This window comes from Pungitius pungitius, chromosome 1, assembly GCF_949316345.1.
Source record: "Pungitius pungitius chromosome 1, fPunPun2.1, whole genome shotgun sequence".
NCBI lineage: Eukaryota > Metazoa > Chordata > Actinopteri > Perciformes > Gasterosteidae > Pungitius > Pungitius pungitius.
Genome location: NC_084900.1, coordinates 27,373,630 through 27,392,513, shown reverse-complemented (window position 1 = coordinate 27,392,513; position 18,884 = coordinate 27,373,630). Strand labels below are relative to the sequence as shown.

General features: G+C 41.6%; 2 protein-coding genes across 5 annotated transcripts; one reads left to right on the top strand and one right to left on the bottom strand.

Annotated features, from left to right (window-relative positions):
- Positions 1-1,567: 1,567 nt before the first annotated feature.
- On the bottom strand, positions 1,568-9,926 carry si:ch211-112c15.8 (tumor necrosis factor receptor superfamily member 1A). The gene is made up of 13 exons (XM_037481075.2): positions 9,342-9,926; positions 7,763-7,853; positions 7,540-7,665; positions 7,107-7,220; positions 6,929-6,974; positions 6,374-6,447; positions 5,900-6,025; positions 5,715-5,760; positions 4,891-4,955; positions 4,533-4,700; positions 4,038-4,075; positions 3,686-3,788; positions 1,568-2,001 (listed from the first exon to the last, which is right to left on the bottom strand). The coding sequence occupies exons 1-13, from the start codon at positions 9,354-9,356 to the stop codon at positions 1,685-1,687; spliced, it is 1,329 nt and encodes a 442-aa protein (XP_037336972.2). The 5' UTR covers positions 9,357-9,926; the 3' UTR covers positions 1,568-1,684.
- A 958-nt stretch (positions 9,927-10,884) lies between these two features.
- znf362b (zinc finger protein 362b) lies at positions 10,885-18,859 on the top strand. Of its 4 annotated transcripts, none has more exons than XM_062564024.1 (9): positions 10,885-11,026; positions 12,619-12,682; positions 12,983-13,244; positions 13,364-13,468; positions 13,935-14,253; positions 14,811-15,035; positions 15,309-15,387; positions 15,533-15,691; positions 16,668-18,859. In XM_062564024.1, exons 2-9 carry the CDS (start codon positions 12,620-12,622, stop codon positions 16,782-16,784), a joined length of 1,329 nt encoding a protein of 442 aa, XP_062420008.1. In that variant the 5' UTR covers positions 10,885-11,026; position 12,619; the 3' UTR covers positions 16,785-18,859. The 4 variants fall into 4 exon arrangements, with proteins under 4 accessions (XP_062420008.1, XP_062420004.1, XP_062420005.1 ...); XM_062564020.1 differs by having other exon boundaries at positions 12,956-13,244; XM_062564021.1 differs by lacking the exon at positions 10,885-11,026 and adding an exon at positions 11,602-11,790.
- Positions 18,860-18,884: the final 25 nt, after the last annotated feature.

Here is an 18,884-nt window from a genome sequence, read left to right as displayed (position 1 = left end):
AGATGCTAATGGTTGTAGGTCTAATAACATACTGACAATGTGAAAAAGGTGTTTCTGTATGGCATCTATGCCTTTTCTATCCAGAGAATAAGGACAATGTAGGGCTGCTGTTCTTTGTCCCGATTCCAAATTTGCAATTCATGAGATCCTCCTCAAGAATAAAAGCTCCTCAAGCACCCTGCCTTTATTTTCTTTGTAAGGGGAAGTGCTCAAATGCACACCAGCTGCTGCTGTTCCAACACTAGGCCAACGACCCCACCTTGTGGCCAGGCTTTTTATTCCTTATGACGACACTGACTATCAAGGCTCTTAGAGTACTACGTTACCACATTTATTTACAAAAAGAACATAATTGCAGTGAGGATAATGTTCTTGACGCTGATAGTTTCAGTATAACAGACTACTCATTGAGTTTTGTTTTAAAACACGCAAAATGTGTTACAAATCATAAAAAACATACAAACATATGTCACAGACCACTGACCGAAATTCATATTTAAACATCCATTAATTAACTTCCTTTACCGGAAAGTCCGATACTGTCAAGAAGTGAATTGACAAACAGAAACTCTCAAAGTGAGATACCTCGGCCTCGCGACCGGAAACCATCAGTTTGGATGGATTAAATGTGGTGAGGAAAAACCCAGCCTACTGCATCTTGACACCATTTGTTTGCGGGGAAACTGAAAATCTGACGTACCTGTGGGTTTTTTAGTATTCATGCCTTATAAGGGTGCTTAACCAGAATGAGTAGCTGAGTTTCTACACTACACTTTCACTCTGGAAGGAGAAAAAGATGGGCTCCTCAAACATCCTAGATGTACAATAAAATATTCACACAGTTTAAACACCAAAACTCAAGAGGAGTCTTAAATGTGACTTGTTCATTTCTAAAAAAAAGGCATGAATCTCTTGAGGTGTAAAAAAAAAGAAAGTAATTTCACCACCCCCTTCTTGCACACATACACAATCAGAGTAACACCAATTTCCTTTTCAGCATTCTGCTTTAAAACCACAGCCCTCAACTGTTGACACTGCACACAAGAAGCTGAGGTTAAGTACTGCGCTAGAGGACCTCTTGATAGTTCAAAAAAATAAAACAGGATTCCCCTTTACTTTTTTCTTTTTTAAATCTCGAACAAGATTCATTAATTTCCGCCTGAGTAGTAACCCGGCAGGACATCCTTTAAATAATGCTACAGGTGATGTCGCATGGCTCAGAGGAAGACACTTGCCCACTTCTGCAAATCTAGTATTTTTGATATGGACAATACATTCTGCATTTAGGTGTCATTCTGTAGGTAAAAAATAAATTGCAGCCAGATAAGCACCCAAGAAGGAAACAATGTACACTTTTCTGGAGTCCATTTGATGATAAAAATATCAAAATACGTAGGAAAACAAGAAATACCCCAATTGGACCTGTCAGCATCTCCAGATTGATCAGTGTTGCCATTCAACTCTGATTCAAACATACATCTCTATTACTAAGTATGAGACATTTGTGCCATGATTGCAGTTTTCTATGGTTACACTATGTAGAAACCCCAGGTAGAAACGTCCTTTACGTGGACTGCTGTCCACAGTTTAAAGCACTGATGTCCCCAAGTGTGTCCCCAGTTGCCTCGCAATGTCCCGTGGAGACCACCATCTCTGTAGCTCCTGCAGGCTGAGAAACCCAGCTTCACTTCAGGCCTGCAAACTGCTGCTTCTCCAGGCTTTCCTTCAGCTGCTGGGCACAGCCCGATAAATCCATGTAGTGCAAGGCGGAGAAGACATCGTTCAGGGTAGCGGAGGAACACTGACTCCACAGCCGCAGCATCTGGTACTGCTTCTCCATGGAGCCCAGACCCAAACCGGCCTCTAGCTCTACGCGCTCCAGTTGCTGATCAGTCAACGAGAGCAGACGCAAGAACTCCTTCCACCGACGCAAGGGCACCTCTCTGATGATCGCATAGAGGACGATGGCCGGCCAGCGATCCGATCCATGTTGTCCTTTGGCTGGAAGAAGAGAACCAGAGAGAATAAAAGGTCAGCTGTAAGAGTGTGTTGTTGTTTTTTTTTGCCCAGCTGTAGACCACGTTCACCACTCATCGAAAAAGGCCATCAAGAGAAGGTAACGTGTGTAGAGGCATTTGAGTAGACCATCTAAGCAGATGAGCCACTGACCGCACTCATCCCATAGAGAGACCAAGACTAACCATACATTCCACTAACGTGCACTGCCAAAGCTTGATGCAGCTTATTCCGCTGTGCCACAAAGGTCAACACTGTTGCACTGAGTTGTGCGTTAGTTGTCGTTTCACCAATTCATCATATGTGGTTCCACCTGCTTGAGAAGTTGTTGTCTTTGAAGTCACCAAAGGCAAAGTGGGGAAGTCAGGAAGTGTTGCAAAACGGACTAACACACGTTCAAAATGAGGTCATACAGAATGATGATTTTAGGTGAGGGAAATCAAAAGAAAGAAAGAAAACGTAAAACATCCAATATCAATACGCTCGACACTAGGGTGCATGATGCTGGTGATGGTCGTGATAAAGGTTGTTTCTAATGTGTCACCCTAATAGAATTTCCGTGACAGTAAGCACAAAACCACCATGACCATTTTATGAAAAGAAAGAGAAAAAACCAAAACTTCCAGAAATCCAACAGCAGTGAGAACACAAGGGGGTTTTCAGCTTAACCATAAATGCCCGACACGATGACATGGTAGCATGAATAACAGGAAATGCGTGTAGCTGCAGATAAGGGGTTCCTACAAGAATTTTCAGATGTTTCCTGGCTGTACCTACATAGATCTGTATCAGGGGTGAAGCATCAATCGACTGTAATTGGAACAAATCAATTCCGATTCTGAATGAAATAAACGGTTAAAAGAAAGCAGGGGGGTGTCGATATGGCTTTGTCGACCATCGGAACATGTGTGGCAGGTGGCGATTTCAAAGGAGGTAAATCAATGTAGAGCTTTGTTAATGGCATACCTTTCAACGTGACTTCTTTCTAATCTATCTACATGGTTTCCTGAGGATCTCGGGTGAAATGTATCTGTTCAACCTTCTCCTGTACTTCTCTTGAAAATAACGTGTTTTGAGGTAGTTTGCTCTTCCCTTCGAATAGGTAGTTTCTCTTCTCTTTTCTCCAGCGCCCCACAAAAATATTGTTCCATAAACACTGAAGATGTCCTCACTTGACTCCAATGCCTTCACGTGTGATCTGCTCCTACGGGGGTGTTGATTAGGTCACCACTTGAATCGGTGTATCATAACGCAGGTGAACTACCTTTAACATTGCAAAATCATGAGATGACTTCTCACCTTGCATTATAAAGTGTGAAAAGAAAATATAATATTGCAATAAACTACATTTTTCAAAGATTATACGTTTTGAAACATTACTTTTTCAATCCATGATGAGCCCCTCAAGCATATATTAGCAACCCATATTTCCTTTTGCAAAGTGTTATACTGCAAGGCAAGGCAGTGCAAGTGGATAAACAACAAAGAATGACGTTCAGGTACAAGTATAAATCCTGCTTATCCACCCTATTTGCAAAATATTTGATGTTATGAAGTTTTAGAAAATAATCAAGGCAAGGCAATTACGTTAAAATTCAATAAATATTGAAAAATTGTGCAACCAAGTCCTTCACAGCGTGTGCATTGTAACGTGGAATCGAGTACTGACCTCTGGGTTCACAGTCCAGAGGACTGATGTGGACTGGATGTTCAGGCACGGATGGACTGTGACTGAGAGTCATCATGGGAGTATTCTCACATATGTTTAATGTCTTGAAAGGAGAAAACGGACACAAGAAGTCAACATTTTTTACTGCAACCAGGCATCTTACATGTTAGAGAGCGACAGCTGGAATTCTTCACTACTTCTAAAACACCAAAAAGAATTTTAACTTAACAACAAAATGTCACCTTTGATCTTGTTGACCTTTTTCCACAAAAACCTCTCGGTCCACCTACTGTGCTACCACAATCTGGATTATAATCTCAACAGAACTCGAAATGCACAAATGAGAACCAACCAGAGTGTCGGGGTGTGTGTCTGAAGGGACGCTTTGTTCTGTTGGAGGAAAGCAGATATTATCAGTAAGCTTCCTGTTTAAATGCGCTCAGTTGAGAAAGTACATTCATTGAGAACAATACATTTAGTCAAAGATATTTTTGTTTAACAATGGGAATACCTTCTGTGGCAATAAATGCCTTTTAAAATTGTACATGTTTTAACTGTGAATGGAATTATATGGGAGAGATTGCATGAATGTGGGTGTTGATCTGCTGCATATCTACAAACAGTATTTTTTCAATGTGTGTGAATACCTTCAGTGGATGTTAAGCAAACCCCCCGTGCACCCATCAGTTCAATTATTATACTATTATAATAGTGGAATATCATAACAAATGGAGTTGTGTGGAAGATGCATTTTGAAACGTGAGCTGTAAAGATTCAAGTAAAGCACAAGAGCTTCAAAACTTTGCTGAAGTAATCGTGCATAAGATGCATATCCACACGGGGTTACCGCTGGAGTCGGGGTCCTCGAGGGGCGGCTGCGGGCTTTTGTTAACACCCCAACAGAGACAACTGTCTGGATATCCGATCGGGCTCCTGGCAAGGAGCAGCATCAGCCAAAGGAACAACAGAAGAGTCACCGGAACCAACACGAGTAACTCCCACGAGGTTTGATTCACTGAGGTGGACACACAGGAAACCCGACATCATTCCACTACACATCCATTCAGATAGATCACATCCGTCCTAGTTTGAATAATAGTCAACGTGATGAACACAAAACTATTTGGGTCCTGTAAAACTAAAATACCCACAGATAATGTGAATTTAAAGTATGCAGTTTTGTAGAACTGGATTCATGGAAGGACCTGATATGTTGGTAGGAGTTGTGGTTCCACTTGTTGTTGTTGTTGTAGTTCTAGATTTCAGACACCTGAAAAAAAAGAGACTAATATAATATAATACTTTATTCCTTTCGTTTATTGAAGTTTCAACATTCTGCGTAGGTAATGCTCATTCCCTTCTTCCCTTTCCTTTGCTGAAGTTGTGAGTAGGTCAAATTAAGTAGATATCTTTAAAAGAAGTGATCCATTTTAACAAAAAATGGCATCTTTCTGTTTGCCTGCAGAGTGTCTCCTTGCTTCGGTTTAAAGTGCGTTATCTTTCAAAGGCCAGTACGAACGGAAGGAACAGTGTTAGAGCAAAACTTGTTTGAATGAACGTAAGGGCAAGAGGACTATTGTTACCATTTAATGTGTGTGTTTGTTACATTCTAGATACAAGAATAAAAGGCAGTGAAGAGAGAAAGACGACGGTTCTTAGGTTTCTGTACTCCGCCAAACCAACATTTAAATAATATAAACATTATAAAGCAAACTATAACCTTTGAGAAGCTCGGGTCAACTGATTGTTGCCAATTTTACTTATTTGAATTACTGAAACAATCAATTATCAAATTGTTACGAGACATTTTTTTCCCATTTTAGTTTCAACCTTGTAGAGGTTTTGGTCAGGCTCGGTCCACAGTTGACATGATACACATAAACAAACGGACTCATTGCCACCGGTTGCAATCTGAAACCAACTTAAAATTATAAAAATATCATGAAAAACATGCCCTCTGATGGCATAAATCATCAAACAATCCAAATATTTCTCTTAAAGGAGGTTATAGTATTGTGAGATCTCCTACTTTTTGCAGAGCTGGCACATGTTTTTATGACCAGGAGGAACAGGCTCTGAAAAAAGGAAATTGTGAGAATTAAAACCATGATATGTTTCCTTTTGAGGTTGCGTCATATTGAAGAAGGCATTAATGTTCCATACAGCCACTGTGATGGTCAATCTAGCGCTTCAACTCCCCTTGACTTCACTTACCTTCACAGTAGCTACAGTCGCATTCCAGGCAAGTCGTCTTGTCTTGAGGATCCACGTAGTATCCGTCTTTACAGACACATTCCACGTCACTAGAAGTGGTGCAGGGCTTTCCTCCCTCTGCAATACCTGAAAACAATCCAAGCAAAGCTTATTGGTCTCAATCGACAGCATTCAGCACCCGGTCCCAAGGTGGCCCAAGAAATACATGCTGACCCTATAACCTTTTCGGGTTTAACCAGGGTGTACAAATGGGAATGCCCCTCAGTGTTGGAATTCACACGTTGTCTTTATATAACAAATTCTCTAATCTCAGAAGCTTAAACCTGTTTTAAATGATCATAAGTAAAATGTTCCTCAAAAAAAATTTGATTTTCATTCAAACACAAAACTATTTGGGTCCTGAAAAACTAAACTACCTGCAGAGAATGGGAATTTAAAGTATGCAGTTTGGTAGAACTGGATTCATGGAAGGACCTGATATGTTGTTAGAAGTTCTCCTTCCACTTGTTGTAGTTCTAGAGGCAGAAGTGGTTGTAGCTTTCAAACACCTGAAGAAAGAGAGACTAATATGAACAAACGTTTGTGTGGTGTAATGCTCATTCCCTTCTTTCCTTTCCTTTGCTGAAGTTTCAACATTGTGAGTAGGTCAAATTAAGTAGATATCTTTAAAAGTAGTGACCAACATTTAAATAATAATAAAATTATAAAGCAAACTATAACCTTTGAGACACTCGGGTCAACTGATTGTTGCCAATTTTACTTATTTGAATCACTGAAACAATCAATTATCAAATTGTTACGAGACATTTTAGTTTCAACCTCGTAGAGGTTTTGGTCAGGCTCGGTCCAGCAAGTATTTTTAAAAGAAGCAATTATGACAGAACGCATTACACGTATAAAGGTCAATAGCAAATGTTCTGAATTCTGCCTTCAGTTGAGGTTGTTGGTCTGTGTGCACTCTCCACTTAGCACCCTAAACAATCTAAACATTGATCCTTTAGCCAGCTATCATAGTGTAAGATCTCCTACTTTTTGCAGAGCCGGCAACTTGTATAGCCTGGATGTTCAACAGGCTCTGAAAAAAGGAAATGGTGACAGTTGAAACTATGATATGTTTGGAGGTTGTCATAATGAATAAGGCATTATTATTCAATACAGCCACTGTGATTTTCAATCTAGCGCTTAAACTCCTCTTGACTTCACTTACCTTCACAGTTGCATTCCAGACAAGTCTTGTGTCTGGGATCCCTGTAGTATCCGTCTTTACAGACACATACCGCATTACTAGAAGTGGTGCAGGGCTTTATTTCCTCTTCATTACCTGAAAACAACCCAAACAAAGCTTTTTGGTCTCAATCGACAGCATTCAGCACCTGGTCCAAAGGTGGCCCAAAAAATGCATGCTGACCCTTTAACCTATTTGGGTTAAACCGGAGTATAAATGGGAATGCCCTTCAGTGTTGGAATTCACACGTTGTAACAAATTCAAACATAAAATGCTCCTTCAAAAAATCTGATTTTCATTTTTTTTTAAACAGGAAATTTTCAATCCAATTCATTATCTCCCTGAAATGCTGACATTTTACACAATATCCCACAAGCTATAAACAGCACAACAGTATTTTTTAGAAGATACTCACCATGACATCTGTTACACCTCTCGCACTCCCTTACAGTGTTATTTACGTCTGTGAATGTAAAATTGCGGCAAATTTGACATCTGTAGCTTCTGTCCGGATGATCACAATCACCAACTACATACGATCCTTGGAAACAGAGGAGAAGAAAGACAGGGAATGAGTTCATATTAATACATTGAAACTGTAAGACAAGGCCAATGCGTACTGCCTCTTGTTAACTTACCGGCTGGGCACTCTTTAGAACATGAATCCCATTGTTGTGTTGTAAACTTACTCTTACTCTGTCCAGTGAAAATGTAAACAAGCACCATGGCCTATAACAAAAGAAAAGGATTCATATGTGTGTGGATAAGAAGATGCTGACAACTGAGCATTGCCACTTACAAAAGAGCAGCTGTAGTGACCCATTGTGCCTCATCGAGTCATTGCAGGGGAAATGAGACCAAACAAAACTTTACAATAATGTGCACATGTTCCATTTTTTCAAAAAAAGAGCAGAATAGTTTTAGCAGATGTTATCAAATGTTCAGGTTGAGCCTTGCCTATGTATACTGTGACTTATTAAGATTTAGCCTCTTTTCTTAACGATCTTGGAGACAATTTTGAATATGGATTAATAACCAAAAACCAAAAATGTTTAAACAATATGGTGGTCGGTGCCCCGGTTACATCTTCATCTACCTTCATCTAACTATTCTCAACACTCTTTAAAAAAAGTTTGGACAATTTTATGTTGGATGAGACCTGAGACGTTTTAAAACATGTGCCACAAACCCATGCCTTATGCATGTTGATGAGGATTTAACTGGACTAATTGCTCCTCTTTCCATTGAAGCTTAATGTGATTTAGGAAAGGGAGATTGAGGAATAGTCTTGCATAAAAAATGTTCTTGCGTGAAGCTCTCCTACGGGGCCTCATTGGAAGAAGTAGTAACATGGGTGTGCTAAACTTTGTGTTCAAAATGTCCTTCTCCAAAGAGGTCCTTCACACAGGTCAAACCTCTCTTGCACATTGTTTGAGTGCAGAGCTCATGAGGGAGCCATGGTACAAAGACCACCCAAATAGTTGCTCAAATCTATTATGATGAACCCTCAACTGGACTCATATCTCTGGAGCTCCAAAGTAGCTTCCAAAATAAACAATTATTGCAACAAGACGTGGCGTGAGTTGCATATATGCAAAGGTTTTCTGTTGCTCTTTTATGACAGTAAACTGAATAACTTTGGCCTTTAAAATGCTGATAAAAAAAGCAAGAAATCGTATTCTAGAGACCAAATTATTAATCACACAATCTGTACATTAAACTATATGGTAGATAATCTCAATAATCAAGCAAATGAATTAAACTTTGCTTCTCCAGGGTTTGAAGACCATTAAAGAGCCCAATTAATCCCTATATCATCAACGTATAACTTGACTCCATTTATCAACAATAGAAGCTCTGTGTTTTGCAAAAGCACATCAAAGGCAACATGCTTTGCATTAATTTTAAGTCTCGAAATCGGAAACCATCAGTGAGACTGCACGTATATTCTGGATCGAGTGCTCGGCATCCTCTGGAGTCACCGATGCTCTACAACAAATTAGGTCACCCAAGAATGTACAAATGAGAAGTTCTCAAAATAAATATAAGCATTTCAATTTCGAACAATGTCTTTAACTGACCGTTTTCAGCAAATAATGCATTTCTTTTGGTCACTTTCATGATCACAGCAATACACAGACAGCAGCCTAGTGCAACGATGTAAAACCCCTCAAATCAAAGAGGATCCAAATAAAACACTCCATCTCTTTTACTCACCAAGACCAAATCCATGGTGAACGTGTAGACTGTGAGGAACTCAACTATCAACTTTGTGTGTTTTGATTTTATTTTTTAAAAAATTAAAAAGATGATCACAAAATAGTATCAACCGGCGAGGACACCACAATAAAAGCCTGAAGGGTGTCTGTCTTCTGGCTTTAAGCCTTCTATACCTTTCCTCTTAAGTTGAGTCAAATAAAGTGTTGCCGGAAGCTTGTGTGTTTGTGTGTCAGAGTTGTCACTTCTTTGAAATATTCAGAGAAGAGGTGCGAGAAACAGGAAACGGTGAGATCACAAAACGCCTCCGGTAGCAACGTCAATGAGAGATCCTCCATCTGATTATTTCCCTTAATTCCCCAGCTCCGCTGACATAATAATACCTACGTACATGATATTTCATGCGCAGGCTGGTGGTGTGTGTAACAAATGGGGGGGCACACTACTATAGTGACATATTGATTTACTCGGCACATTGGTGGCTTTCATGTAACTCTATTTTCCTTCTCTTCAAAAGCCAGTTTGAAACCAAAAAGACAAATTTAGGTGAGATTTAAGTGAGGAACAATTAAGTACAGTAAACAAAAATTCCTCATCAGAAAAATGTTTTAGATTTTCAAGCTACATACATACAGTATATATACACAATTTCAACAGTTTTCTATAAGTCAATCCTAAAACACAGTCATTTTCCAGTGTATTGTCATTGAAATGCTGTCTTTGAATGTTTGACTTAACTAAGTGATTCTACAACACAGTAGCTAAAATGTATAGCAGCTATACATTATAGCTACTGTGGTGTAGCATCACTGTCATAGCTCATAGACAGGTCTATTGAATATGCTGGACATAAACTTGGTGTATGAAGAAAGACAAGCCTCTGGAAGGATCAAAAAAGTATTCCTACAACCACATTTAACTGGATTGGAAATATATTAAAATATTAATCAGAAGCAAGAAAATCGGCCAAAAGCAAAGTCATTTGAAAACACTGTGGAGTTTCAGGAGAAGGCTAATTTCTTTCCTGTTTTCCCACCGTTAGTTATAGATTTACCTTTACCTTTGTCCTTGTAATCGTGCAAGAGTTCACATAATAAGATATTAGGATAGATGGACTCAAAATAGGATGCATGATGCAAATAAAAATACTGAACAACATCTGTATTGAGTTTAAGCAATTTGAAAGTTGCCAGTTTGTGGTATTAAACCACCGTATTGGATATTTTTGGTATATTTGGCAGTCGGTACTTGACTTAATTTAGCTCTTGAAAGCAGTAGGCTATTTGAAATGCTAATTTCTTTGAGATGGGAGTATTTTTACACTGTGCCGTTGCTATTTTAGGACTACTACCTCCTCCTCCCACCCCCCCTGCAAGTCCAACCCAACCCGGACACGCAGCGTAATAATGTTAATTAAATCCACCATGCATGCGCATTAAACGTTATTAGAGCAGGATATTTTGCAAAAAAAAAAAAAAACACAACACAACAACAACCCCAAAACAACAGTAGCTTTTTATACTTCCCTCTGAGTGCGTACTGCACTGAGCCTGCAGCGGCACCCAGAAGTGAACAAAGCGACCCGGAAGCGTTGCTGTGGCTGGAAGCAGGCAGACAGAACATCAACCTTTTATATTATAGCTGTAGCCTTTCTGGCAAGACAATATCTGCGATCGGGACACCAGGTATTTGTGCATGTCGTTTCGTGTCTCTTCGCTGCTTTTTAGGTTACATCACCGCGGACGCGTGCAATGTGCACAAAAATGCTATCGCCGTCCTTTGATTCGTCCAAAAGTTGCAGAATGTGAAAAAAAACGAGAGAGAGCGAGAGAGAGCCTTCCCTAAAAGTAAGACGTGCTTTACGAAGGAGCGGCGTTGGGGTGTTTTTTTTTGTATTGAGGAGAGAGGACGCTGCTCGCGGTACATGTTGACCTCAAGGCGCTGCTCCGGTGCTTTTATTCGGTCCCGGTGCTTTGGGTCGAGCCTGCATCTGGTCCGTTTCCGTGCTGTTTTTTTTTTTTGCAAGGCATGTTTGTTGTAGGAAGTGTCTCTTTTTTTTCAGAGCCGGGGAGGCCGGGCCATTCAAACCCGCGACTCGCCGTAAACAATCATACATGCCTTTGACGTGATAAACACACCTTTGTGTCCGCGGCGGCTCGCTCCTCGTCCCCGACACTCCCCCCACCCCCACCCCCTCTCTCACGACTATTCATGCTCGTACATTTTTTAAGGGGGGGGGGGGGGGTCTGCAGAATATGGCGTCCCGCCTTATAAAAAATAAGGCTGCCATTTTTGTTTCTCTTTTGTCTGGAAATGTTTAAAGCAAACTGTGTGAGGAAGCCCGAGTCGCGCCAAGGGGTCGATGCGAGGAAGCCTCCGTCGGGTCTCGGGTGGCGAAAAGCCCCCCAAGAGAGACAGCCGACATGCCGGGAGGCTCCGCGAATCCAAAGTTTAGTCCTTTCCATTTTTTTTTTTCGTAGCGTTTCATCCGAACAACGTAAAGAGACGTGCACTTGTTCTCGGCGTTTGCGTGCGAGACAAAAGGGAGCCGAGCCGAGCCGAGCCGAGCCGGGCTACGCGCTGCAGCTAGCCGGCTCCGCGCGGCCGGGGCCTTCCTGCGAAGTGACGTTTAAGTTGTCCACGTTTGACCCGTGTTAACTTAAAAGTTTTTGCCCGTGGTCACACCGTGGGGCCCGATTTACACACCTGGGGTGTTATTATACATTTATAGCACTACATCACGTTAGAATAGTCGTGACAATTGAGTTCATTTTTTATTTTCAAGGCTAATGCATCGTCTTAAAACAGGACAATACAGCTTGAGTTTCAATGCAACCTCCAGGTCTTCCTCAGCAGTAATTAGTGGAACATTAAGTCATTTCCTAGGACTGTTTCAGTCAAATTCTATCCATTTGTGCATCAAAAGCATTTTATTGATTTAATTCGCACAACCTTTTTAGTAATATATACAAGGCCTTTATCAAATATGAATATTCAGTCGCTCTTTACCAAAACCTGTCCTGGGGATAAATGGAGCAGTTAGTGATCCATGAAGTGTAAATTACACGATTGACCTGATCATGGACGTGCATGCAAAGCTGCATCAGAGCGTCGGAAGCACCTTTGCCAGCGTACTTGTCGTTCTGTCGGCCTGTAGATGTTTTTGGGGAACATTTAAAAACAGTTGTCCCTATCGTGAACCCTTCTCTGATCCTGACTGAGCTCAACAAGTATAATTGGGCTTTGGAATGTGACTAAAATACGTGATTGGTTTCAGGATGGCAGAGCCTCGATTTAACAACCCGTACTTCTGGCCGCCCCCTCCGTCCATGCCGGGCCAGGTAAGTCTCCTCGCCGCATGTAATTACTGACATTTCTGCCTTTCCTCGCCGTTTGTTTCCATGTGTGAACGTCTTTTCAGCCATTCAGCACCGGTGTTGTCAGTGCGAAGGTCTTTCTGTTGGATAAAACAAAACAAAAAAAAAGAAGTCATAATTAAACTTGTACTTTTGTGCCGGTCCTTGATTTCTTCGGTGGGAAGTGTTTCTGCGGCGTGAATGACATTCACACACGGTGGCAGTTTTCTGTTGAGCACGACCCGTTAACCCTTTCAGCTGGATAACCTGGTGCTCATTAACAAGATCAAGGAGCAGCTGATGGCTGAGAAGATCCGACCCCTGCACCTGCCGCCTACCTCCACCTCGTCCCCGGACGGCAGCGCTCAACACGTCATGTCGGTGCCCAAGACCCTGTCACAGCAGGTGCAGGGTCTCCACCACCAGCAGCAGCAGCAGCAACAGCAGCAGCAGCAGCAGCAACAGCAGCAACAGCAGCAGCAGCAGCAGGGCTCTGGACAACCGGACATTGCTCTACACGCTCGCCCCGCCTCCAGCTCCGGGCCAGGTACGGTCCGAACTAACCCGTCTGTATGAACTGGCAAGCATATACACACGAGACATCACACCGTGCAAAAGACAATGACCTGTTCGCGGATTAAAATGCCACCCCGTGAAAACTTCCAGATGGAAATATGGATGACAAATCAGCAGTGAAGGCCAAAGGATTGTGGGAAGACTGGCACATGAGACAGCTCAGCGAGCAACAGGGACGGATCAACCATCGCTCAGGTACTGCACCCGGGGGGGGGGGGGGGGGGGGGGGGTCTTTGAGGTCTGCTGACATAAACAAAACAACAAAACTGCAAAAAACAACAGGAAATAATACACGCTTTTGATTTTCAGGCATTTTTCTATTCTGCTCGTTTAGACTGGTGTTGGTGCAAACCAAACCTGTGAAACTTAAGATGTCACGTTACCACGTTATAACGCTGGCAAACAGTTAAACAGACTCAAACTGATGGATCACTTTAAAGCATTCCACCTGTTAAGTATTAGGGGTCTGCGCACGGATCAGTGCATCATACAGTTATTTAAAACCAGTGGCTCATTTGAATAGTGGTAATATTCATGTTAAAACTGAACAGCATGGTCCTCAAACAGGTAAATCTGTCAAACTAATCTCAAGAAGTTCCGTGTTTGGGATTGGTGGGTTTATTTTTTTTTTTAAAAGGGGGTCTCCTCCTCATCTCCACAGGTCTGGCTCCTTCATCCCGACCCGACAGTCACAACACCTCAGAGGCCCTGACCCCCACGACTCCCACCTCCAGCGGCCAGAACCGCCTGGGCGGCGCCCCCTCCGTGAACATCCTCTCCGGGTTGGCCAGCGGCCCTGGCATGGACCACATGAAAGTGGGAGGCCTGGCGGGTCTGCTGGGCCCCCCGCCGAAGGCGCCACGCGGACGGAAGAAGATCAAAGCGGAAAACCAGACGGGTCCTCTGCTGGTGGTGCCCTACCCGATCCTGGCTGACCAGGGCTGCGTCACTGTGGCACCCAAAGAGGGCAAAACCTACAGGTAGGGCCCCGGAAGCTTTATTAAGTCTTTACTGCACCACAGGGGGATAGACGTTTCCTTTCAGCGCCGTGCCTTGCAGAGCCAAGAGACAAATTGAATAGCGGCCGTCAACGGATCGATAGCCATCGGCTAGAGACAGCTTTGCTTTTAAGTGTACTGTAGATGGTGATTGAGTTGTGGTGATCTTCGCTGAGACATTAACACGCACCCATCTTTCACCTGATTGGATTCACTCGGTCTGTCACCTGGATTACTGGATAGCAAACCACTACCAAAGTCTTCTTTTTTGTTTTTACTCATACCTTTTATCTATACTTTTACTTATTTTACCTAGAATTAAAACTCTTATCTTTGCTTGGGAATCAAGGATTAGGATTCTGAATTGATCTTTTTGTTGGGTTCATACGCCTTGAATGTGACTGAAGTTATCTTGCTACTAAAAAAAAAAAAACACGATTCAATAGTGAATCCGTCAATGGCTTGACACTGAATAGTCTCGCTATTTCTATACCGCCCTGATGGCGTTGGCGCGTTCTGTCCCGTTTCTTGTCTCGCAGATGTAAAGTGTGCCCGCTCACCTTCCTAACAAAGTCCGAGATGCAGATCCACTCCAAGTCCCACACGGAGGCCAAGCCCCACAAGTGTCCCCACTGCTCCAAGACGTTTGCCAACGCCTCCTACCTGTCCCAGCACCTGCGCATCCACCTGGGGATCAAACCCTACCACTGCTCCTACTGCGAAAACTCCTTCCGTCAGCTGTCGCACCTGCAGCAGCACACCAGGTCGGTCGGGCGGGCGGGCGGCTTGGGGTGGCGAGCTAGTGCGCGGCTACCGCTAACTCACTGTGGAAACGGAAATCTGACACTTACCTATATTTACAGAAATGTTTTTGTTTTTCCCCATTATTGTATTTCTTTAGGTATGTCTCTTATTGTACATCAGATGCATCAACGTCTTTCAGCAAGAAGTTGGACTAATGCATCTCATCTCATTAAAAAGCAGACCTATTGATTTGTATCTTTTTTTTTTTGGTTGATCCGCTTCTCTCTTCACAGAATCCATACTGGCGACAGACCGTATAAATGTGCTCACCCTGGATGCGAAAAGGCTTTTACCCAGCTCTCTAACCTCCAGGTCGGTCTATGGTCACTCTGACTAAAGTACATGTGACAACAACCACTGTTACGTTACACTGAGCTGGACAGTTATCAATAAAAAGCTTTTTAAGGGCCGAGGTTCTGAACTGAGAGCCTGGGCTTTGTGTTTCTTTCCCCAACAGTCTCACCAGAGGCAGCACAACAAAGACAAGCCGTACAAATGTCCTAACTGCTACCGGGCCTACTCGGACTCGGCATCGTTGCAGATCCACTTGTCAGCCCACGCCATCAAAAACGCTAAGGCCTACTGCTGTAGCATGTGTGGCCGGGCGTACACCTCAGTGAGTAAACCACAGGCTATCTGTATGTCATTTCTTTGTGTGTCAGGGTTTTCCAGCGGGCCTTCACAAAGCCTTTTATGGTGTTCTTCCTCAACTTGCTGGAAACTAGCAGTTTCCTCTTGGTGATGATTAACAAGTCAAACATACTGAAAAGAGGTCAATTGTTGTTTTTTATGATCACATTTTCAAAGTACTAGTTAACCTGTTTGCAGGGTACACATTTGCTTTTTATCCAGTCAAATCAAAATGTTGATGAAACACATTATTTGAGTAGTAAATCAACAATGTTAATTTCATTAAATCACCTTTTTGATCATAGCTTAATAATAATGGCATCTTTTGGCCAGAAACCCTCCGAATTAAAATGGAAATATTTTTACATTTTTAAAACATCTTTGAGTTTTGAATTTAACAAAATTAATTAGCTTAGTTACTATTGCCAAATAGATAGAATGAGTGCCTCAACCAAGACCCATTGATTTGTTAGTTTTCAGGTTTCATTTAAACTAAATCCTATTTTACCAATAACCCACCTTCAAAACGATGCTTTTCTTCTGAGAACAATCTTCTGAGGTGTGAGGTGGTTTATGTGTAATCACTCCAACAATAAAAGTCTAATTTTGGTTTTGTTGGAAACGACTACAAAGCCAGCACAGACCATTTCTTCTTTGGGTGAATGAAGCTTTTAAAAGACGTGGTGTTTTTCTTCTCTATTTTTTTGTCCTCTTCTGGTTGGATCCTCTGACTTTACATCTATTCATCTAGAATAGGTCTTGTTTTTAGAATAGGTACTCCAGGTATACTATTCCCTTTCATCAACAAGCAATTAAAAGGGTCAAATATCCTTGAAATATAATTCAAGTAAGCATTCATTTAGGAAGTTCAACCTTTTTGATGTCCAACCTTTTGTCCTTATGGCAACAATGTACAAAATGTAATCCTGCGCTGTTTGTCCGTGTCGTCCTGTCGTGCGTAGGAGACCTACCTAATGAAGCACATGTCCAAACACACGGTGGTGGAGCACCTAGTGAGCCACCAGTCGCCTCAGAGGACCGATTCCCCGAGCATCCCCATACGCATCTCCCTCATCTGAGCCCCGCCGCCGCCGCTCAGCAGCAGGTCCGACTCAAAGTCTATGTTAGGCTGGAGCTTACGAGTGCCTGCACCCACCGCCATCTACATCAGGCTTACATTAGCATTATGACAGCTGACACGAGCATTCAGTAAACAGGCTGCCTCCATTCATCTTGACACAGGCTGTCTGTCAAAAATGAGCACAGCGTTATTTTGTGAATGTAAAAATACTGCGAGACGTTGCCCGGAGAATCGAGAGGCAAAGAATGTCTTGCGTCAGATCGAATAAGCACTTTCGTAAGCGTCATGTAAACTGCCGGATGCATTGGCCATCAGAAATGTTTCAGTGAGATTTGTTTTTGTTTTTATCCTCTTCCATGAAATGGGTTTCAAAAATGTGCCAGATGATATTTGCCCTTCTAAAGAATTGAGAAAATATGAAAACTGTTTGCTGGGTGTGTTCTGGAGACATCCAAAGATAATCGTAAAGCACTTTTAGGCCTTTTGGTTTTGGCTCAAATTGTTTCAATCTTGTTGGATGGGAAATGCCAGAGGGCATCACTTGTGGCAGCTAAGAGTACTGTCTGTGTATAAAGAGGTATTTTCTATTCCTCCTTTTGTTTCTACTCACCGTTTGTGAGAGTAGACCTTTACATGGTCATCGAAATTTGAAGAAGGCAATCGCTAGATGACAATTCAAGCATTTATTGATTGTATTAAGGAGTTGCATTAGTGAGTTGGGAAGACAAAAAGTAGAGCAACCTGGAAGGGAAGAAAGATTCATGTTTTTATTTTTTACTTTCATTTCCGAAACCTTTCACTCCATATTTGACATTCACCCTTTTTAAGGCACCTTTTATGATCCTAATATTGTGATCAAAGAAACACTGTTTTTCGACATATTTTCCTGACTTGTGCCATATTCGAACCTTTAAAAAAAAAAAAAAAGGTTTTAAGAGAAAGCAAATTGGCTGCAGCTTGTTGGTTTTCTCTAGTCAGTTAAGCTTCCGACTATTAGAAGTTGAAAGCATTGCACATCTATCCGTGCCAGCTCTAATATGCTCGTCCCTTCTTTAAAACTCACTTCAGCTGAAATGAATTATCTTACCCCGCTGGTGCATTTTAAACCCAAACATTGGACCAAAATGTGAAGTTATGTACAGCTCCTATGACCCAGTTAAGTATTTTTTAAACGTCAATAAGCTTTAGCCATTCAAAATAAACTGCAGTACAAGTCATATTCCATAGGCCTACGTTAAGAGTCTGTGTAGAAGTGAAGCTTCTCCTTTTGAATTCTTTGTCCTTTTGTATTCTTTTCATTGTACACAGTATTGTTTGTTGTATTTTTACTGTAACTTTAACCTCTGGATGGTACTAATAGAGCACCCTGTATTCTTCAGGGCTCTTCAGAACAGGTGCTACGGCAAGACAGTTCATTTGAGATGGAACTGAGAATGATGTAAAATACATATACAGTATAAAGTATGTTTTCAAAAGAATAAAAACTTATTACTCAAGCCACTGGCCTGAAAACAGACATTTTAGCCAACAACAGACCCTGCCTCTTCAACTTAATCTCTTTTGAGATGATGGGAAATTGTACATGTTGCTGTACTGTAAAACATGTTACTCATTTATAGTACCTATTTTTTAGTTTTCATGAACATGCTCTGTTCGGGTTTTGTTAAAGTTTCCGTATGAACTTACTGTACCCATATGTTATTAATATTCATGTTTTATATCAGTTATTTACATGTACGCCTTAACTGTTTTATCATCCCATTTCCATTAATCTGTATTGTGTTCTGCAGTATTCAGTTGTGTAAACATTTTAATTTTCTTTCCTTCCGCATGGAGTTCCTGAGCTGTAATCTGTATGATAACTTTTAACCCATGTGCTCTATGAAAAGATGTTGCGTAGATTTATTACACTTTTCCCCCTGTCTTGCATTGTGGTTTCATATATTAGTTTCTAGATAACTAAATATGCACAGCTAAGACTGGGAAGTTAAAATAAGGTTATCAGTGTTTAAAAAAAGGAAGACAAGCTTTGTATCTTTACCTTGTTTAATAAAACAGACTGTTATAAATTCATCACTGATTTCTGTTTTTATACTTA